Raw genomic sequence first — 22,764 nt, forward strand, 5'->3', positions numbered from 1 at the left:
TTGCCTCTGACTCAATATTTTAAAAAGCTCTTTGAGTGATTCTAATATTGGTCAAGTTTGGCAATTACTGCTCTAGAACTTAGTTCTTACATGTACCCAGTAACATATACATGTTCTTGTTACGTTCCAAAAATTGAATCAATTATTCTTTAATGTTCAGCAACTTACTTTAAAAAAAAAAAAACATTATTTTCGGGTAATTGTAGATGGATATGCAGTTATAATAAATAATACAGAATTCCTCAAATTGTAAAACATGTTACAATATGATCTAGCATATATATATATATATATATATATATACACACACACACACACACATCCAAGAGTATTAAAAATATATGTCCACACAAAAATCTGTGTACAAATGCTCATGACAGCATTATTTATAATAGCCAAAAAGTAGAAATGAGCTAAATATTCATCAACTGATGAGAGGGTAAACAAAACATGATATATCCAGACAATGAAATAATATTCAGCCATGAAATGAAGTACAGATGAACCTTAAAAATATTATGCTAAGTGAAAGAAGCTAGAAACAAAAGTAACATATAGTATGAGTCCGTGTATATGAAATATTCAGAACAAATGCACAGGAAAGAAAAAAGATTGGGTCTTTCATGAAGCTAGAGTTCCCGTCATAGCTCATCAGAAATGAATCTGACTAGTGTCCATAAGGACACAGGTTTGATCCCTGGCCTTGCTCAGTGGGTTAAGGTTCTGGCATTGCCCTGAGCGGTGGTGTAGGTCACACACTGGCTGGGATCTGGTGTTGCTGTAGTTAGACCACTGGTTGCAGCTCCTGGGAACTTCCATATGCCACGGATGCGGCCCTAAAAAGACAAAAAAAAAAAAAAAAAGAAGCTAGAAAATCTAGGATATTGCTGGATAGGAAGCAAGAGCTTAATAGGTACAGAATGTCTTTTGGAGTTGAAGAAAATCCTGTGGATAAGACAGTAGTACAACTTTGTAAATATACTAAAAGCCACTGAATGTGACTTGCACACTTCTGAATTTAAAATTTTACGATATGTGAATTAAAATTAAAAAAAACTGTTGGAGTTTCTGCTGTGGCACAATGGGATGAGAGGAGTCTTGGGTGTGCTGGGATGCAGGCTAGATCCCAGGCCTGGCGCAGTGAGTTGAGGCGCTCATGTTGCTGGAGCTGCAGCTTGGGTCACAACTGTGGCTTGGATCTGATCCTTGGCCTGGATATTTCATATGCCTTGGGGAGGCCAATAAATAAATAAATAAATAAAAATTTTAAAAGCTGTTATTTAAAAAAATAGAAAAGTAAAGAAAAAATACAGAGAGATTCCAGGTACCCTTCACCCAGTTTCTCCCAGTGGTACTCTCTAGTAAAACTATAATATAATGATGACAACAAGGATACTGACAGTGATATAGTGAAGATAAAGAAAATTCCATTTGCCATCTGTATATTCTCTTGGGTGAAATGTCTCTTCATTTCTTTTGCTCATTTTCTAACTGGTTTATTCGTTTTCACTGTTCAGTTTTGAGAAGTCTCTAAATATTTTAGAAACTAGCCTTTTGTTGGATATATGGTGTATAAATATTTTCTCCCACTCTCCACCTTCCGTATCTTTTCAACCTCTTCTTATGAGTTTTCACAGAGAAAAAGTTTTTAATTTTTGATGAGGTCAAATTTAATCAATTTCCTTTTGGGGAGTTTTCTTTTGGTGTTATTTCTAAGAACTCTTTGCTTAGCCTTAAATTCTGGAGATTTTCTCATTTTTCTCAAAGTTTTATACTTTCATATTTTGTATTTAAGTCTATGATCCATTTTAGTTAATTTTTCTATAAATTGTAAAGTTTTAGCATAGGTTCATTCTTTTTATATTTATAATTTTTCTTATTAGTCTGTGGATATCCAATTTCTCTAGCACCCTTTGTGGAAAAGGCTATCCTTTCTCCATTGAATTACTTTTGCACATTTGTCAAATATATCTTGTTCCAGTCCAATGGAATTTTATGCAATGCTGAAAATGTTCTATGTCTGTACTCTACTATATATATACTGTACTATATATACTACTGTATATGTTTGTTAAGTCAATTTGGTATAAAGTATGGTTTAAGTCCAATATTTCATTGTTGATTTTCTCTGTGAATGATCTATCCATTAACAGTCGAGTGTTAAAATCCTCTACCATTTTTGTTTTGTTGTGTGTTTCTTCCTTGAGAAACACATATATCCAGGAGAATTATCAAATTAAATATGTCAATATATTTAGGTTGCTGATATTGGATGTGTTTATATTTATGGTTGTTATATATTTTTGATAACCTAACCCGTTTATAATTATATAATGACCTTCTTTGTCTCTAATTACCATTTTTGGCTTAACATCTATTTTGTCTGATATAAGTACAGTTTTCCCTGCTCTCTTTTGATTTCCACTTACATGGAATATCTTTTTCCTTCCCTTTACTTTGAATCTGTGTGTTTCCTTAAAGCTCAAGTGAGTCTCTTGTAGGCAGCATACAGTCAGATCTTGGTTTGGGGTTTTTTGTTTTGTTTTTCTGTTTTTGTTTTTTTAATCCATTCAGCCACTGTTGTCTTTCAGTTGCAGAATCAATTCAGCTACATTTAGAGTAATTACTGATAGTAAGGATTCACTAGTGCCATATTATTGTCTTCTGGCTGTTTTATATTTCTCTTATTCCTTTCTACCTCTGATGCTTCATTTTTCTGTGATTTGATGATTTTTTTTTGTATTAGTATGCTTTGATTCTCTTCTGTTTATCTTTTATGAATTTACAGTAGGATATTTGCTTTGTAGTTCCCCTGAAGCTTATACAAAACATCTCATGGCTATAATAGTCTATTTCACACCAATAAATACTTAACTTCAAATACATACAAAACCTCTACCCTTTTACAACCTTTCTTGTTATGTTTGTATTGTCAAAATTTACCTCTTTTTGTATTGTGTATTCCTTAACAAATTTTGTAGCTATGATTATTTTTAATACGCAACATTTTTGAAGTTTTGAAACACACTGACCAATTGTCTTTCAGAACATTAAAATTTGTAAGCATTTCACTGTGTTATATCCCATTGGCAGCATATGAGTATCCATTTCACTGCATGTTTACCAGAATTTAGTATAATTAAGGAATACTTTTCATGTAAAATTTTTTCCTTTTTTGTTTGCTTTTTAAAGAGGTTAGTTTGCAGACATACTATATAGGTGAAAAGTCAGACATTTAGAAAAACTTGGGAGACCTCTTTGCTGACAGAAAAATCTGAAACAGAAAAACCTAAATTCACTGCTTTCATGTATTTCACATTTATTTTCTGAAATTGTGGAAAAGATTGTTATGGTTATATGAAAAATATTTTAGGATTTAACAGATTCAATTTTATTTTATTTTATTTTATTTTATTTGCTTTTTAGGGCCGCACCCACAGCATATGGAGGTTCCCAGGCCAGGGGTCGAATCAGAGCTACAGCTGTCGGTCTACACCACAGCCACATCAACGCCAGATCCAAGCCACGTCTGCAACCTACACCACAGCTCACAGCAACATCGGATCCTTAACACACTGAGCAAGGTCAGGGATCGAACCTGCAACCTCACGGTTCCTAGGCGGATTTGTTTCTGCTGTGCCAGGATGGGAACTCCAACAGATTCAGTTTTAAAAACATCTTTGTGAGTAGTAGCATAATATTCCTCTAAATGGCTATTTAATTATTTAATTGATTTCCCCATAGCTAAACTTTTTTTTTTTTCCTAATTTTTACCTGGAAATATTGTGACAAGCATTCTTGTTCGTGAACTGTTATCACCACCTGTGATTTCTCTGGACCTATAATGTTTGTGAGTTATATTATTATGATTTTTGGCTCTGAATTCTTTTGCATTTAGATCTGGTAACTAGGCTTCAGGACTTATTTCTGAGACTAGTTTATGTCAGTGACTGCTTTATTCCCCAGTTCCTTGGTGGCCTTACATCAAATTACCTGGCCTGTCAATGCTTTAGTTTTAATTTATTTTTATACTTATTTCTTACCTTAAAATAGGGATAATAATAGTTCCAATCTCCAAAGACTGTTGCCAAGGATTAAATGAGTTATTCCTACTTTTTTCCTGCATATCCTTCTTATGTTCTTTGTTATTTTAATGCAGTAAAAATCGAGAATGAGCCCTGCCTCCATCACTAAGTTGGTCAAGACCAGTACCTTGGTCAAGGCAGGGTTATGGGACCTATGCAAGGGCAATCAAAATATATTTGGGGGAATCAATATAGACACTGTGGAATATCCTTTTCTGAGAAGGAGTCACCAGGAGACAGGAGGTCAAAGGGAAGGAAAGCAGAACCATGAGAGCTTAAGAGGGAGAAGGGAGCCATCACTGGTGGCCCTGGATCCACTCTTACCTAAAGACTTGAAATTTTTTTTTTCTTTTTTTTTTGTGGCCATTTCTGCAGCATATGGAAGTTCCTAGGCTAGGGGGTTGAATCAGAACTGCTGCTGAGAACTACAGCTCGGCAACACTGGATCTGAGCGGCATCTGTGACCTACGCTGCAGCTTGTGACAATGCCTGAACCTTAGCCCACTGAGGGAGGCCAGGAATAGAACTCACATGTGCACAGAGGCAACTTTGGGTCCTTAACCCACTGAACCACAATAGGAACTCCAAGGTCTTGAGCTTTTGAGTAGTGACATGAGTCAATAACTTCCTTTCTTTGCTTCACTTGGTTTGTTTGGGGCTCCTGTTATTCATAACCAAAAAGAGCCTTCTCAGTCATGTTTGCTATCAGTAATCTTACTTTTGAACTAGTGTATTAAACTAGCATTGTTACTTGTTTATTCTTTTAGGCCACTGGATATAGGGTTTACTGTAATGAAAGATATCATTATTATTAGAGGACTTTGAGTTTTGTTGTTGTTGTTGTTGTTGTTGTTTCCAGAATTAACATATCTTTCTAAGTCTTAATTAATTGTGCTCTAAAATAAAACATTGCCCCCACATTTAAAGTTAGAATGACTAGAATGGATTTTCTATTGTTATTGTTTTGCAAACATTGATCTGTGACTAGAAAACAAAGTCACAAGTGTGGTTTGTCTATTAAGGAAAATCATTTAGGGAGAAAATATTAATGGGCTCTGTCTAGGTTTACTAGAGCTACTATAACAAAGTACCACAAACTGAGTGGCTCAAAACAACAGAAATTTATTGTCCCACAGTTTTGGAGGGTAAGAGTCCAAAATCGAAATGTCACTAGGGCCACGCTACCTCTGAAACATGGAGGGGAAAACCTCCTTACCTCTTCCTAGTCTCTGGTGTTTATCATCAATTCTTGGAATTCCTTGGTTTCTAGAGGCATCATTCACACAGCCATTTTCTTCCCATGTGTTTTCACATCTTTTTCCCTCTGAGCCTATCTGTATCTGTGTTCAAATTTTCCCTTTTCAGAAGGAATCCAATCATATCAGAGTAGGTCCCACCCTCATGACCTTGTTTTTACTAGATTACCCCTGTAAAGACTTAATTTCCAAATAAGGTCATATTCTGAGGTACTAAGAGTTAGGACTTCAGCATATCTTTTTGGGAGAACACAATTCAGCCCATGCAGCCACATTTTGTTTAACAGTACATGAAATAGATTCTTTGCAAGGGCCACAGTGCACATCCTTGTTTTCATGCTGTGTGCAAAGCAATTTTACTGTCCTCCCCTCAAGGACTAGGGTCCAATTCCACCTCCCTTGCATCTGGGCTTTTAGACTTGCTTTGACTAATAAAATGCAGTGGAAGTGATGTTATGCCACTGCTACATCTAGATCTCAAGGTACTTTGCATCTTTCACTCTCCCTCCTATTGGCCTGGGATTTCCTCGTGAATAAATCTGAGATGGGCTGTAGGTGGTGTCACTGGCTGAGATCAATTATCAGGAACACGAGTGAGGCTATCTTGCACTGTGTAGACTTGGTTGATCTTCTGGGAGCTGCAGCTGGAGCTGCATGTGTGAGCTCAGACAAAACTAGCAGAAGAACTGTCTAACTGAGCTCAGCCCAAATTGCTGGCCAATAGAATCAAGAGTGAACAGAATGGTTATTTGAAGCAATGAAAGTTTGGAGTGATTTTTTGACATAAGAAAGAAATGATTGCTCCTGTAGATCTGATGTCAGAAACACTTCTATCGTTTACTATCTCAATCACCCTCAGCAAAATCACTTGGTTCTAAGAGCTTCTGCTTCTTTCTTTGTAAAAATTTAAAAGGTGGGTATTTCACTTATCTTTCATCATCAATTGCAGGTTTCAAGTTTTTAGTTTCAATTCAATAAAAACCCAGCTCAAAGAGGTAAAAGGAATAAGCTGAAGAATAGGCTTAAATAGCTGAAAAGTCTGGGGTTTGGTATGGCTTCAAGCATGACTTAATCCAAGAATTCACGTGATGATATCAGAAGTTTTTTGGTCATTCCCTCTCCCTTCTTTGTGTATCAGCCTCCTGTCAATCGGGGTCTTCTCAAGTGAGACCTTCTTTGCTTCTCAAGGCTTACATTTATCCAGCATGGCAAAGCCAGGAGGAAGTTTGATTCTCACTGGACCAGGTGGAAACATGTAGCCATCTCTAAGTCAATAAGGCCAGGGGGTTGAGATGCTCCAAAGAGCCAGGCTGGGATAGATGAGGTGAGTCAGTGAGGGTAGTGATGGAGGAAGAAGGGGTTAGGCTTCCCAAAACCATTTGGGAAGATTAGCACAAAAGAAAGTGGAATGCTTTTACTAGAAGAAAAGAAATGGAAGCTGAGCAGGTAAAAAATAACAGATGTTCATTCCTATAGCTTAAGCTTGTTAAGAAGATAATAGTAATAGTTTATGTTTACTAAATGTTTATTAGGCACCTGGCACTGCTCTCAGTACTTTACTCTTTTTAACCCCCCCCCCCCCGCCCCTTATTTCTTTGCTTCTTTGCTTTTTAGGGCTGTACCCATGGCATATGAAGTTCCTAGGCTAGGGGTCTAATCGGAGTTGCAGCTGCTGGCCTACACCACAGCCACAGCAACATGAGATCTGAGCCAGGTCTGTGACCTACACCACAGGTCATGGCAATGCTGGATCCTTATCTCACTGAGTGAGACCAAGGACCAAACCTGCATCCTTATGGACACTAGTCACAGGTTTTGTTTCCCCTGAGCCACAGCAGGAACTCTTTAACCTCTTCTAATCTTCTCAATTTAGGAGTAGGTGCAGTTATTATTCCCTCTTTACAAAGGAAGAAGAAACTGAGGCACCTAATGATGAGGTTAAGTGGTTAAGTTGTCCATAGTTGAGCAGGTATAAGTAACAAGAACCCAAATAGACTGGCTTGGGAGATATTGCCTTTAGCTACCAGTGTATACTCAAAATAGATCACCAGCACTATGGTAAGCAGAATTCTAGGATGATTCCAAAGATTCCTACACCTGGTGTATAATCCCCTCTTTGAGAGTGAGACCTGTGAATGTTATGGGGTAGTCACTCCCTTCATAAGGTTACATCATATGGCAAAAGTGATGCGATTGTCACTCCCAAGACTCCTTCAGAGTGGACTGGAGGGAGATTCTACTGTTGCTTTTGAAGTAATAAGCTGCCATGTTGTGAGGGGACCCTCTGGCTGGGACCTGAAGTCGCCTCTCGCTGAAACTTACTTCTAGCCAGCAAGAAAATAGGGATATTCAGCTGATAGCTACAAAGAACTGGATTCTGTCAATAATCTGAATGAATTCTGAAGAGGACCCTGAGCTCCAGATGAGAATGCTGGCTGACGCCTTGATTTCAGCCTACGGAGACCTGGAGTAGTTATGTTGTGCTCCAACTTCTGACCTACAAAGCTGTGAGGTAATAAACGTGTACTGTATTGTTTTAAGCCACTAAGTTAGGGAATAATTTATTACCAAAACCAGCACCTTCTCTTTGCAGCCTTCTTATCTTCCCATGGGGTAGATAAACACTTCTAAGGCTCTTCATACTTTTTTGGCACTCCAAGGGCCAGTACACCGACTGCCCTGGATGGCTCACCGTATTATGAAGCCCTCACATCATCACCTGGGGGTTGTAATCAGCAGGTAAAGGGAGCATTGTTAGGTCCACTGCCTGTCGTTCTGTACTGCTAACACTTGATAGAGTGGTGTGTATGAGCTGTTCTGTGATTGATTGTAGAGTGAATGAAAAGGCATCCTGAGTCATGTCTTTAACATTCTATTTTATTATGGGAACTGGTGGAACTGGTGGGGACTGGGTTGTAGAAAGTTTCTTCCAAGAGCACTTTCTGGTACACTTCAGCCTGGGCATCCAGGATACTCAACAGCCCAGACCTAATCTGACATTAATTTTTATTATGGGGCCTCCTAAATGATAAGGGCAGTGGCAATTCATTCTCCAAACCAATGTGCGATTTCCCCCATTCCTAAACCATTTCTTCCCATCCCACATTTCAGTATCTTCTCAAGACATTATTTCTCTGCTTTTTCACATCTCTGGAGGCAGACAGACCTGAGAACCTCATCTGTGCTACTCACTAGCTGGGAATCCATTATTCCCAGCTCTGAGCATGTTTCTGGATCTATAAATGAGGAAAATAATTCTGAACAATGGCAGCTGTTGTAAGGACTCTGTGAGAGAGTGTATCCTGCACTTTGGAAGGTAAGCTCCACACAGGGCAGGGGCCTGTCCTTTTGGTTCATGGCTGTATCCCCAGTTGTCTCCTCCCCTCAATAAGTGCTCAGTATATTTGTGGAATGAACAGTTTAGAGAAATAATTTAGCACAATGCCTAGTACATGGTAAGCATTCCAAATGACAGTTTTTATTACATTCATTTTGCGAAGGAGGAACTCATTTGGGGATGGTTATCCAGGTGTTATGTTCTGATTCAAATTCCTCGGGATTTCCTCATTTTATCACTCAATTTTTAATGAGGTAGCCAGACACATAGGGGTTATATGAACCTCTCAAAAGTTTCCACTGACCTATGGACATCCCTTAAATACAACACTTCCAAGAAAACTGACCCTCTCAAGCATTTATGGGGGAATCAAGATTCCAACAAAACCAGGAAGGACCAAACTCCAAAACAAACAAACTCAACTCATTCCCCACCCTGGGGCAGGGTGTTCACTCCGTTCTGCTAAAGATGGGAGGGGGAGGGCTCCCCAGGAACTTCCTGGCTTTTATTAGTCCCTAATCCCAAATTTAACTTTTCAAAGGTTTTTCTTTTGGAAGTGTGGGTGTAAAACTACTTCCCTAATCACATCTTGTGGGAGGATTTCGAACATGTGTATATTATTTGAAAACCTAGCATCCGGTTGGGATGTTTGGGTGGGTGGAGGACCCTGCGTGGTGGGATGAAACAGCAGGGGCATGATAAAAACAAGTCAAGATGGCTTTTAAACTGAGGCAGAAAAATTAGGCAAAAATTACAAATGGCTAATTACTTTGGCTGAATTACCCATTTAATCAAAAGCCCACCTCCCCCACTTTTAGCACCGCCATAAGAGGGGAAAATAGGGCGCTTAGAAGTCTTAGCGATAAAGATCTCTCTCACCGAGAGCCAAGGGACAAAACTCTAACAGATAAGCCCAGTCCTCCCATTTCCCTCACACGCCTCTCCGCGATTGCTAAAGAGGTTGCGGCTCCCCGAGTAGCTGCCAGGAAATCGGTCCTGCCCAGGGGCGCAGCTTTCACCCAGTCAGGGGTAAGAGGCGCACTTCCTGCACCCTCTCCACCACCAGGCCGGAGTAAGGGAACCTTCCCTCCTCCTGTGAAGCCGCGAGTTGGGAAAACTCTGCCACCGAACCATCGTGGCGCCGGGAAAAGGGGTGTGGGACTCGGAAGGACAGGATTTCAAAAGCCTAGGATCGATATGCCTCCCCACCCCCACCTCTCCCCAGTCGGGAACATGGCCAATGGAAGGCGGAAAAGAAAAGGAAAAGAGAGAGAGAGAAATGAAGAAAAAAATTAAATCTCAAAGCTCAGTCCGAGTGCAAAGGCCATTCGGCTTTGTTTCCAAAGCGGGGGAATTCGCCAGGCTGGGGGGCGCAAGCAAGGAGTGAGCAGGGCGCGCCCCGCCGCGGCGCTACCAAGGCGCGGAAACCCAACACGAAACCCCATCACGCTATGAAGGCAGCCGTCGGCCCCCCTCCTCTCTTCAAACCCGAGCCTGGGCCCCTACAAGTCTCCCGTCCGCGAAAAACGCTGACGGGGTCCAGGGGACAGCTGCCAAAGCCGCTCAAACTGCGGCGTCTTTAAGAGCTAGCTGAACGGGAATCTGGCAAAGACTCGCTGACCCCTAGAAGCAGCTGCCCTTCTCCCGCTTTCCGAGACCCAGCCAGAGCAGCCCTCGGCACCCAAACTGCCCCCGCCGAGTCCACAGCACTCCGGCCTGGCGAGGGGAGAGAAGTGGGCTGTGGGACCCCACAGAGGCGGGAGCCGAGCGTGGCTGCTTTAAGAGCGCGGCGCGCGCGCGCCCGCTGCCGGCAGCCCCGCTGCGCGTCCCCGCAGTCTCCGCGCGTCCTTGATCGCGCGCCGCCGCCACCGCCGCCGCGCGCCCCCTGCTCGCTCGCCGGCTTTAAAGTCTCTGCCAGGATCCATGCTCACATGTTACTTCCTGTATGGAGGCATGGCTAGTTTCCAGCCCCGCGCTCCCCGATCCTCCCCAGCTCGCGCCGGAGCCACAACTTTCAGGAGCATGGACTGAAGGCGCCCTCGCCCCAGCGCCCCTCTGAGATCCTTTGTGTTTTCCTTGGTTTCCTCTAGCCGTTTCTATTTTGGGGGGGCTCTTCGCTCCTCCTGCCACTACCCTCCCCTTCCCTGCTCGCAAACATGCCTCCTTCCTTCCCGGGGCCCTGGAAGGAGCTGCCTGCCTGAAGCCCGGAGACGCTGTGCCGCGCTCAGCCCCGCCGCCGCCCGCCGGCTTTAGGGCTGCGCTGCCGATTCAAGTTGGGGATCCTCGGCTGCTAGCCGCCGCCGCCGCCTTCAGTCCCTGCCTGCCCCGGGCCCCGGGCATCGCCGCCGCGCGCCGACTCCTCGCCCTGCTCGCTCCTATTTGAACAGAAAACAGCCCTTCTCCGCCGAGGATCGTCCCCAGCGTGGCTCCACGTTCCCGGTCACTTTTTGAGATTTTTCCGGGGGGCGCTCAGCGGTTTCCCGGATTCCAGGGGGACTTGGGCCGCCGAGAGCGGGGGGCCCGTTGAGCGGGCGAGCAGGGGAAGAGCCCAGGCTTGGAGGCTCACACGGAGGCAAGAACTTATTCAACAAGTTTACCACCCCCCTGCCTTCCTCTTTTCGATGTGCGTTTTCGGACATGCGGAGGTTACTGGAACCGTGTTGGTGGATTTTGTTCCTGAAAATCACCAGTTCCGTGCTCCATTATGTCGTGTGCTTCCCCGGTGAGTGCCGGCCGCCGAGGGACGCGGCCCTGGCCGGCGCGCGCGGGGGATATGGAGTTATTCCCGGGGCACGGAGCTCAGGCACCCGTCCCCGGGACCCCGGAGAGAGTGGAGGGGGGTCGGGCGCCCATGAAGGGGAGAGGGATACGCTCCGCTGGCTCTGGCAGCATTTAGGGAGGCTGGCGGTTGGGGAGGATGGAAGTAGGGGCTGGCCGGGAAGGGGGCCGGGGGCCGCAGAAGTCTGTGTTTCTCTCGGGTTTGGGGGGCCTAAGGGGGCCGGAGTCGGGAGAAAAGAAGACTCATTCTGCTGATTCGCCGCTGTTCGGGGGAGCTAGAGCTCTGGGGTTTTTGAGACCGGGGCAATGGGGAGGATGCCTTTGTGGGTTTGGGGGGCGCAGGGTGCGCCCCTTGCTCAGACGGGGTTTGAAGGAGCTTATGGGGGGGCGTGATTTGCTGCTCCCCGACCCTTTGGGGAGGCTGGTGCCCAGACGGTGGAAGCTGAAGGCTGGCCGTGAAGAATCGGGGATGTTGGGAACAGCCTGCGTTCCGGTCCCAGGGGTCAGGGGCGACCCTGGCTCGGGGGCTGGGGCTCGGGTTGCGCTTTGGTTCCGGCAAAGGGGCTTTCTTGGGCCCGGGCCCCTGGCCGTTGTGGGAGGGCAGGGAGCAGACGGTTTAGGGAGATCCGTGGCTCCCTTAGCCCGGGCCCGAGGCTCCTCTATCCCGCAACTCTGGTCGGCAGGACAGCTTCGGTGGGGGTGTGGGTGGTGGGGGGCGGGTCGGCGACTGGGTTGCTATTCGCGCCGGGGCGGATTTTTTCCGTCTCCCGCCCTACCTACCTTCATCTTTGCCCTTTTGCAGGCTGTTCGCGGCTGGCAGCCCAGACCCGCACCTTTCTGTTCGGGTAAAGACAGGAACAGTATTGATCAGTGATGAAGATAATAAATCACCGCACGTAGCAGTGTGCGGCTCTGCGACCCTCGACTTCCAGCCCTCCACTGGTCGACCCCCTTTCTCTTTCTGTTCCGGGAGGGCAGAGGCCAGCTGCCTACATTTTCCCTCTTGCAGCCCCCTTCTCCCTCCTGGCTGCAGCCTCGAGCTCCCTTGAATCTGTCCGGCCCCTTCCTGGGAAGTGGAGGCCAAGCCCTCTGCCCTAATTGGAAAAGGGATGGGGAAAATGGGGCGATTTCGTTTTCCATCTTTCACTCTCCTAAGGACAAGAGGCCCCCGCCCCCCTATTTTCTGCTTTCTCATCTACCAGCTCCTAGATACTCGGAGGTGAGGGTTATCCAGAAAAAAAAAGGAATATGCCCCCCGATGGTCACAGCCGCCTGTCCCCAGGCGGTCCGAGCGCACGGTTTTGGTGCAGCGGGTCCCCCAGCTCCGTCATGAGCACTAGAGCAGGGCGCGGGCGCTCTTGCTGCCCTCGGGGACTGGCAGCGAGTGTCCACTTTGCAGGTACGGGGGTGCCCTCGAAGGACAGAGAGCCAAAGCCCTGCCCCTTTTCTTCGGTAACCCCCTTTTCCCTCTGCGCATCCTCTTGCCCCCAGAACCGCACGGAACTCCTGCCACAGCCCAGAATCCCAGCTTAGATGCCGAACGAGGACGTGTGTCCACACTTAGCCTGAGGCCCGGAGTTGCCCACCAGGATTCTGCCTCCACCAGGGGCTGGAGGAGATGTGGACACTTACTCTTAAAAATGTGCCCCTTCATCCCCCAACCCCCGCTCAGCATTTATGTTAATCATCTTCCCCCTCTAGACTTTCTTCTTTGCAATAGACTTGCCGGCTGAGTGGGCTCAGGTGCTTACTGGCGTCGAGCTTTGTAAGGGTCACGCTTTAATGGGGGCAGTGGGAAGCAGCAGGAGCACAACCTTGAGAAGTATGAGGAATTTCTAATGTCCACTTCTGGCCTTCTCCTTATGTTCGGGTGTGGAGTCAGTGGGCCAGCTGGGATTTTCTTTTTACTGATGTCTGAGGAAACCTGAAATCCAAAATGGGACTGCCAGTGATGCCGCCTGTGTGGGGCTGGGACAGTTTTCATCTTCCACATTTACTATGCGCGCCAACGCTGCGAGGTAAATAAATAGCCCACACAATGGTCCGGGAGCCGAAGGATGTCGGAAAGCTAAGGGGCAGAGGTGCGAGGCGCAGGGAAGGAGGGTTGTGGTTAGGAAAAGTGCAGCCGGAGAGGTGCAGCAGCAGCCTTTGCAACCAGGCAAAGTTAAAAATGCCAGAGCCAGAGATGCCAGTTTTCCGTTTTCCGAAGGTGCTGTGACGCCGCTGGACCTCAGGGGGCGCCCCCGAGCTACTAGTCAGACTCCCGCCACCTCCACCCGTCCAGCTTGGCCACCTAGGTGCGGTTGGGCTGGAGTGCTCCGCTGGGGCATGCAGTTACGACTGGGAGCGAGGAGGCGGCCTCATCTCCACCCTGCTGCTCCTGGGCGGCTCTAAACCCGTGGGGACTGGAGTTCGCTTTGGGACCCCCCTTCTTGCCAGCCCCTTCTTGCCCGCCCTAACCTGGGAAGCATATATCTGGCTGACAGGGGGATAAAAAGGTTTATGGTGTGGGATTAGGGTCCTCCTTGTGACACTTTAACCAACATCCCTTGTTATTTTCTTTGTTTTCTCAGAATCACTCCAACTTTTCTTATACATTTGCTCTTAATTCCTGTTCAGGACACAGGGTAGCAGTAATTTGAGAGGGTTTTGGAAACATTACTCTGGCATGGGTCTTTCCGCTGGAGGGAAACAGTGACTTTTAGGCTCTCAACAACAGTATGGCAGGTGTGAGGCCTGAGTCGCCATTAGTGTTTCAAGCGATGTTTCCACTTTCCAGAGCAGAAGTGTTATCGACATGATATAGTGCATAGTATATTCTTCTCTGACATCTAGAAAAATACCCTTGTGGAAAAATTTATGCAGTGAAAAGATATAATGGGCCCCTATGAACCCCTTACCCAGCCACCACAGCTACAACTCAGTTTTCCCTCTTTCATACCCACCCCACTATCCTCATTATTCTAAAGCAAGTCTTACATATAGTTCATTTAAACATTTGGCATATATCTCTAATCGTTGAGAATTTAAGTTCCTCCAACAGGATATAAATTATGTTCTTCGAAAGGGTTAACATTTTATGTATTTTACATCCTTAAGCTACTCAGCATAAATGTAAATTTGTTTTTAAATTGATTTCTTCTCTCTTTCTGTGCTCTGAGTGAAGCCTTTCTCTTTGATTCTGATATGTTTTGTACGGTAATTACATTACATCTAGGAGGCTGACGTTGGAAGCATTTCAGATGGATAAGCTCTGCTGTATACCTTGGATGTGTCAGAATTGCAGGATCCATGATTGATGTCTGGTGAATCTTCCTCTGAGCTTTCTCTTGGTGTATTTGTATGTACTTACTTTATTCCTGGTGGACATCCTTTATGGCTTTCCTAGAAAAATGCAGAAGTAGTATTTGTAAGTCAGTAATCTTACTCTTTAGGGCTGGGGCGAGAAATTGTGCAGTCCCTACCCCCACTTCTTTCTCCAAAGTATCTTGTTTAAAGATGGAGAATCTTTGTCTGGTTTTGAAACTTGGTCCCTCTGATGCAGTCATGGAATAAAATATTTGATGTTTCCTTCTAAACAGTGTTCATCTTATAAAATTAATGAAGTTAGAATATTAGTGCAAATAGGCATGACAGGACCTTTTGGAAGAAGGGAAAGTTGCTGTTGCCAAAGGCAGAATGGTTATTGGAAACGTTGGCTGAAATGAGAAAAAGAACTAACCAATAGTGAAGCTCTGGGCATCTCCCCTTAATTATGGGCTCGTTTTCACTGAATAAGAGAGAATGTTGTTTACAGGAGACAGTACAGGGAATGCTGACGATTTAACACAGCAAAACAAAAAAATCCTTTCAGATTCATCTTTCTAGTCTGGAAAACTCCCATGTTAATGTATAACCAGTTACCTATCAAGGCACTAATTGGAATGAGCTTTCTTGCCTTTCATGAAAGATCATTTAAAATACCCCAGAGCAATTGTTATTAGGACCCCCTCCTACTTCCTCACCCACTCCCTCATGTTCCTAGAAACTGCTTGACCAGAAGGACAGTCTGGACACTTTAGCAATACCTAGGTGAGGAAAGTGATTAAGTGTTGCCAGTACTCTGTTGCTTTACCTCTTCCCTTTTATGTTGAAAAAGTTTTTTGTTTTTGTTTTTCCTTTTTTTTTTTTTTTTTAATCTGAATATACATTCAGCATTTTACTTAGAGCATGCAGGATAATGCAGTGTCATTTCTAGGCAAGTTAAAGTTGTAATGTGGGTGTGCATTCTGTGTTGCAAGATTGAACAAAAATTGTGATTAACACTAATCTTAGGGTATAGCTTTCATGTGGTCACATTTCATAAATTAGAGTTTATGGGAGAAATTCAGAGCCTCTGAGGTTATCTCAAAAGTGTGTATTGCCACCCTCTCCCTCCATAAGCTCTTGGTGTTGCTTTGCTTATAGGTTGACCATTATCAAGTGATGGGTGATTATCACTGAAGCTGCATTTTTGGCCATCTGTGTAGCGAATAAAAGGCCTGTGTATCAAATAATACAAAGGAACCCAAGGAAATGTTCCCTGCCTCCACTTGTAGTTTTCTGTCTGAGCTTCATCTAGGTAAAGCTGGTAGCTACTAGGGAGGGGCTCAGGAAAGTGAGAATGTTCTGAGAAGAAAGAGCCTGCCCCCAACAGGCAGTAAGAGCTGCATGTGGAATTCCCTGGCCGGCCTTTGCTGAATTTGAACCAGAATAAAGTTGCCTGGTTACACATTGAGGCCCTCAGTAAATATTCCCAAGTGATTAAAAGAGCAGATACTGACATTTGCCTTTTGGAGAAATGGGAGTGACCATCTTGCTGATAAAAGACCCAAATCTAGGACTATGTCAGTGTTCTGTGCACTTAGAAGATCAAGAGCACATCTGTAAAAAAGTTATCTGTAACTGATTAGCTTTGACTTTTTTTTTTTTTTTTTTTGCTTATTTCTGTATGTTTGTTTACATGGAGTTGTAACAAAGAAATCACTTCAAAACGATATATATATATATATATATATATATATATATATATATACTTTTTTAGGGCCACACCCTTGGCATATGGAGGTTCCCAGGCCAGGGGTTGAATCAGAGCTGTAACTGCTGGCTATGCCACAGCCGAATTCAATGCCAGATCTGAGTTGCATCTGTGATCTACAGCAACAACAGATCCTTAACCAACTGGGCAAGGCCAGGGATTGAACCTGCAACCTCATGGTTCGTTTCTGTAGTGCCACTATAGGAACTTCAAAATGATATGTATTTTTAAAACCCCTGCTTTTTTTTTTTGGCTGCCCCACAGCATATGGAGTTCCTGGGCCAGGGATCAGATCCCAGCTGCAGTTTCAACCTATGCTGCAATGCTGGATCCTTATCCCACTGTGTGGAGTGGCGGGGGTTGAACCTGTGTCCTGGTACTGCAAAGATGCTGCTGGTCCCATTATGCCACAGTGGGAACTCCCTCACTCCTTTTTCCTACAGTTCCTTTTGGTTTCAAATTTCCAAGACCAAGGAATTGTTCATGACTCTTAAAAAAAACAAGTCTGGGAGTAATGTAGGTGACTTCCCGAAAAGTCTATAATGATTGAAATATATGACAGAAAAATTTGTGGTTTGCTCCTAAAAGGCCTGTGAGGTTTATCAGTGCTGGTTGTGCTTGAGGTAGCTAGGGGGCTCCATGTGCTGTTATCTCCTCCTGCAGGGACACCTAGATTTAGAGGGCCATTTCACCTGATGTCTTTCGTAGCAAAATAGTTGGTGTTTTGATAGAAAAAAATATATCAGCTGTGTGAGTTGGCTTGCCAGGCCTTTGTAGGCTCAGAATTTTTATGACTACAGCACTTGATGTGACTAATTTGAAAACCATTTTACAAAGTGATTTTAGGGCTGGATGGGGGAATGACTATCAGCTTACCAGGTTCCAGATGTGCCTGGTTTCTCTTTTCAAACTCCCCCTAACTGAATTGGGTGGTTTTCCGGCTGTACTTGGGGTGGAGGATGGAAAGGAACTTCCACATTGAAGGAGAATCACTGTGCTGTTTTATCTGCATCTAGAAAGGAGAAATCTTTAGGGGCCTGGAACTTGTTAATTCATTTTATTTCCTTTATAAACCTGGTAGCCATGGAAAGTTGTTTAAAATATATCAGAGTATAGTCTTGAGCCAGTTGGCATTACTAGCCAGTTGCCATTACTAGCTGTGTTGCTTTAGACAAGTTACTTAACCTCTCCGCCCCTCCCCCCAATCCCCTTTGCAAAATGGTGTAGTGATAGGGCTTCTTGAGGCTTGAATGAGAATGCGTGCTAAAGGACTTAGTACTTTGCATGGGAAATAATAAGTGCTCAATATAGTAACCATTTTTGTGTGTGTGTGTATTAAAGAAATTTGGGTAGAGTATATAGGAGGAGGAAAATTGAACTGAAAAAGACAGCTGTGTTTAAGAACAAATACATTTTCAGAAAATTTGTATAAACTTGCATGGATTTTGTGCCTGGATTTGCTATTGAGAGTGAGGCTGGCATGAGGATATCCCATGTACATTTGATAAAATTGTTACTAATTTGTGGTTCGAAGAAATGAGAACGCCTCAATGAGGTCTGAGATACCTTCTTGCTTACATCGCAAGGGAGATCTCCACTTTCCTTGCTCAAAATGGGAAAAATGTTTTCCGCAGGCTTAAAAATGTACCCATGTGAATCTCCAAGATCTCTATATGGTGTAACCCTTTATCGAAAGAGCTGCTTGGTCCTGCACCCTGGAATGCCCAATTCCCTTCTAAGGCCTGCTTTGTTGTGTTGTAAACAAGGAGAATGGGTTTACATGTGACTGTCATTTCTGGGTTTTAATTGTGTGCCATGAATGGGAAGCAAACAGTAGTCCTTGGGTGTTGCTTTTATTTTATGCTTGTGTGTCACTTGAACACACTTATGCCCTTGTCTCCATATCTTCATGGATTCAGACCTGTGGAGTATACAAGAGAGAACCACACACTGTGCATGCAAAGCTCCTGCCCTCTAATCAATTTTTTGCAAACTGAAATCAGCATGATGGTTTTCTGACCAAACAACAATCTACAATTTTGAACTACTCGACTTAGCTATTTTGGGACTGTAGCAAAGTGACACAGTTGGCTGCTGAAATCTAGCAACTAAAAAGGAAGCAATGAAAGCATAGTTCATGGAATATGTAACACTTCCATGTAAGAAAATAGGACAACTGGTCTTATTTTGGGGGCTGCAATACTATTTTCCTAACGAGGAGAGGAAGCAGTTGTCAGTTGATATTGCAGTGGATATGCAATAAAAGTATATTGCATTTTTATGCTTTTGAGGAATTCATACCATTTATTAGATGAATCCAAGTGGTATTTGAATTCTGACACCATTGCAGCCACATGAATTCCACTGCACACTTAAATCAGATCAACTTATCAATTTGGAATAATTTAGATAAGAGACGCAGCTATTAGCAATGTATCAAATATAAAAGCATAGTCCAGGAGTTCCTGTCATGGCTCAGCAGAAACGAATCTAGCTAGTATCCATGAGGACGCGGTTTGATCCCTGGTCTTGCCCAGTGGGTTAAGGATCTGGCGTTGGCGTGAGCTGTGCTGCAGGCCAGCAGCTACAGCTCTGATTCGACCCTTAGCCTGGGAACCTCCATATGCCATGGGTGCAGCCCTAAAAAGATAAAAGAGAAAAAAAAAGCATAGTGAGGAAATGTCACTGACTTTTCAAGAGTCAAGTAAGTCAGGAATTGTCAAAAGGATTTATTTACAATGCAGTGGTTATTTATAAGAAATGAGTTCTATTAAAAAATTTAAAATATCACTTTTCCTGGAGTTCCCGTCATGGCGCAGTGGTTAACGAATCCGACTAGGAACCATGAGGTTGCGGGTTTGGTCCCTGCCCTTGCTCAGTGGGTTGACGATCCGGCGTTGCCGTGAGCTGTGGTGTAGGTTGCAGACGCGGCTCGGATCCCGTGTTGCTGTGGCTCTGGCGTAGGCCGGTGGCTACAGCTCCGATTGGACCCCTAGCCTGGGAACCTCCATATGCCACGAGAGCGGCCCAAGAAATAGCAAAAAGACAAAAAAAAAAAATATATATATATATATATATATATATATATATATATATATATATATATATATCACTTTTCCTGAAGTGTTTCGATTTGTTGAGGATGGTGGTTAGGAGCCGACTGTGGCCTTGGCTGGGTAGTTGGGATGGTCACTATGTCGCTGGACAAATGACTCAACATCCTGTGGAAGTGAGGTTGGGTGGTAGTGGGGGTCTGGGAGTCCTAGTTAATATATAATTCTTATTCAGGAACCGCACTAGGACCTCAGAGGTCCAGATTGAAATTCTTGATTTGTTGCAGCAGTGTTACGCTGAGAAAATGGCCTCGGTTTTTAATCTCTTAAAATGGGAGCAGTGGTTATAACGGCCCACAATGGCCAAGCATTTGCCGTGATCTAGCTGCTGTGCCTGAACTTTTATATGCCTTTAGTCCTCTTTGGAAGAAATCTTGACTATCCTCACTTGAAGACAAGGAGACTAAAGTGGAAAGGAGGTTGTGACTTGTTCAAGGTAACTTCTGTACTAAGTGATGATAAAAAGAGATTATATCTCTCTAATCATTCTTAGGATCATTTTGAGTAAAAATTGTTGATATGCATTTGGAAGATGTTTTTCCTAATCGAACAGGAAAGGCTTTTCATATTTCGTGCTATTACTTTTCCTGTGTAAGCAAGTACCATAAACACTGGGGAAAATAAAGGTATCTTCCTGTGTTTGCTACAATTAAATAAAGAAGTAATGCAATTAGTATAGGATTTTATTTGGTTACATTGAAGAGACGACCTTTCCACAAATTACTTTAGCTTCTGAATAAGCTGATAATAACTATGGATAGAGTGAGTTTATTGGTGGTTTCTCTGACTCCTCTTCCAAGGAGGATCTACATTGATTTAGTTTATAATTTGAGAACTTTTGTTTATGGCGTTGAATAGGGTTATAATAATGGGGTATTATCATCATCCCATATATCATTTAAGTGTACACTGCAGGCTCTGAAATACAACTTCAGGAAAATGTCTGAGGGAGTTATACTTGGCACAAGATGATTTGGGTTCTGGATTTTTCCTCTGGAGTTTAGAACTAGCCATGGGAGCCAGCCAGGCCAGCTGTGGGATCTGGGCAAGATGCTGGGTTTCTTTGAGGTTATTTTCCTCACCCTTAACTAAATGAGTTCTAAAATTCTTCTGGAATTTTAGGGGTTGTTGTTTCCAGCCTGGGTGGTTTGGGAGGTTATGGCCTTTCTACAGTATACAAGTTGGATGCCTAGTCCATAGTGAAATGTGACTGTGAGGGGTCCTTCTTGTTAGCTTTACTCTGAGAGTTTGCTTCTTAAGCTGCTAGGAACCCTTTGATTTGTTCAAAAACCTGGTGGGAGAATTTCCTGAGGGAGTTAAGCAAACAAAGTAGTGAGTGGATCTTCGGTCATAAAATGCCTATAAGCTATTTTTTGTTTTTAAACATGAAACCTTATTTCTCCTGGAGTCCAAGTTAAAAAAAAAAGCTGTAATTTTTTCCCCAATGCCAGTGAGGTTATATCTGGCTTTTAAAACTATTGAATGTGATTTAGGATTGGGATGGTGATAGCAAGATTCTTTATTTAAAAAGAAACCTCCAGGTTATTTCTCTAAGTTCCTCTGGAAAAGAGAAATGGAGAAAGGACAGTCTTTCTGGTTTTTTGGAGTTCTGCAGGGGGCATCTGGCCAGCTGGTGTTCTGTTTGGCCATACTGTGTCGAAAAAAAGTTGAATTGAAAATTAGGGCATTTCTCATTCATGTTACCAACAAGTAGATTCAGAATACCTGCTTTGTACCAGGCGCTGGGGAGACAGTAGTGACCAAAACAGATGGAGATGCCTGCCCTTATGGGAGCGTCTTATAAACATCTGGGTAACTTATGGAAAATCGGAAGGTATAGCAGCCGAAGGTGTATGTCTTGCTTGACGACAACAGTAAAGTGGAATTAAACAGTGACTGCCCGAGGTGGGCCACTCATCTGGCCTGCAGTGGTTATTTACAATACTCCGCTGATCCCTGGAGGTTTTTGCCACTCGCAGAGGTGATTTCTAGATTTCTACCCAAGGGACAGTTTTTTTTTTTTTTTCTTTTTTTTTCCTGGTGTTGCTTGTTTGAGGTTTTGTATTGCTTGGATTGGTTGTGCACAAATGTGTGTGCATGCTCGGGTGCCGGCACGTGCATCATTGGCTGATGAAATGGTGTTGTTCCTGTTGGTCTGAAGCCCAGCCCTCCTGCCTGTCCTTTCTTGGTTTTGCCCTTGGCTGCTTGGATATTTCTTAATAATGGGGCAAGTTATACTGCTGATTTCAGTTGCTGTTGGCTTGTTCAATTTTAAAAAGTTATGTTTTTAAAAACGTTCTCATTTAAGAGCTAGTGCCTTTGGTCACTTTCCTGTTACCAAACTTACCAAGAAGGGGATGATGTGGGGGTAAGGGAGGGTAGGCCAGTGACCAATATAGTAGAATCTGAGGAAATTAATGTGGAGATGTCACGTGAATTAGTGGGTCACTTGCCAAAGAGCTTAATTTTTTCACATAATCTCCCTGCCCCAGTAGTTTTTTGCACATGACAGTTATGTATGGATTTCTAATATATGATAGAAATATCACATATCTTAATTTTTCCAACAACAGTATATGAAAATCTGAACTTTGGGTGGAGTAGAGTGTTCAGCTTTTTCTTTTTTTCTTTTTTGCTTTTTATGGCCACACCCACAACATATGGAGGTTCCCAGGCTAGGGGTTGAATCAGAGCTACAGCTGCTGGCCTACGCCACAGCTGCAGCCACAGCAACATCAGATCTGAGCTGCATCTATGACCTGCACCACAGCCCATGGCAACGCCAGATCCTAACCCAGCGAGTGAGGCCAGGGATTGAACCCACAACCTTGTGGTTCCTAGTCAGATTCATTCTGCTGCACCGCGATGGGAATTCCCGAGTGTCCAGCTTTTAATAAGGGCACTTGGAAGATCTAAGGAGGTGATTCATTCATTCTAATTCTAGCATGTGTTCTTTAAGAAGTCATTATAATATATGGTACATTTACATGAATTGTTCACATATGATTCAGAGCCTAGTTAGACTCTATGGCCTTTGAGGGCAAGGTCTTGTTCCTTCTTCCATCTGCTGAATCCTCAATAGTCATATCTGAGCACAGATAGAGTGAGTAGCTAATGCTTTCTAGAACAATTACAGAAC

At 43.7% G+C, this 22,764-nt stretch overlaps 1 protein-coding gene across 4 annotated transcripts in view; it reads left to right on the forward strand.

The window, feature by feature from the left end:
• Positions 1 to 10,609: 10,609 nt before the first annotated feature.
• The window catches only part of PTPRG (protein tyrosine phosphatase receptor type G), a 720,153-nt gene continuing 707,998 nt past the window's right edge, over positions 10,610 to 22,764 (forward strand). For all 4 annotated transcript variants that reach the window (XM_021070771.2, XM_021070773.2, XM_084988823.1 and 1 more), the window contains exon 1: positions 10,610 to 11,400. In XM_021070771.2, coding sequence (XP_020926430.1) covers positions 11,316 to 11,400 — 85 coding nt within the window. In that variant the 5' untranslated portion in view covers positions 10,610 to 11,315. The remainder of the gene's footprint in view (positions 11,401 to 22,764) is intronic.

The sequence above is a fragment of the Sus scrofa genome, chromosome 13, assembly GCF_054392235.1.
Source record: "Sus scrofa isolate SSC_HxYL_T2T_F1_AM1 chromosome 13, Sscrofa_HxYL_maternal_Yorkshire_Landrace_v2.0, whole genome shotgun sequence".
Classification (NCBI taxonomy): Eukaryota; Metazoa; Chordata; class Mammalia; order Artiodactyla; family Suidae; genus Sus; species Sus scrofa.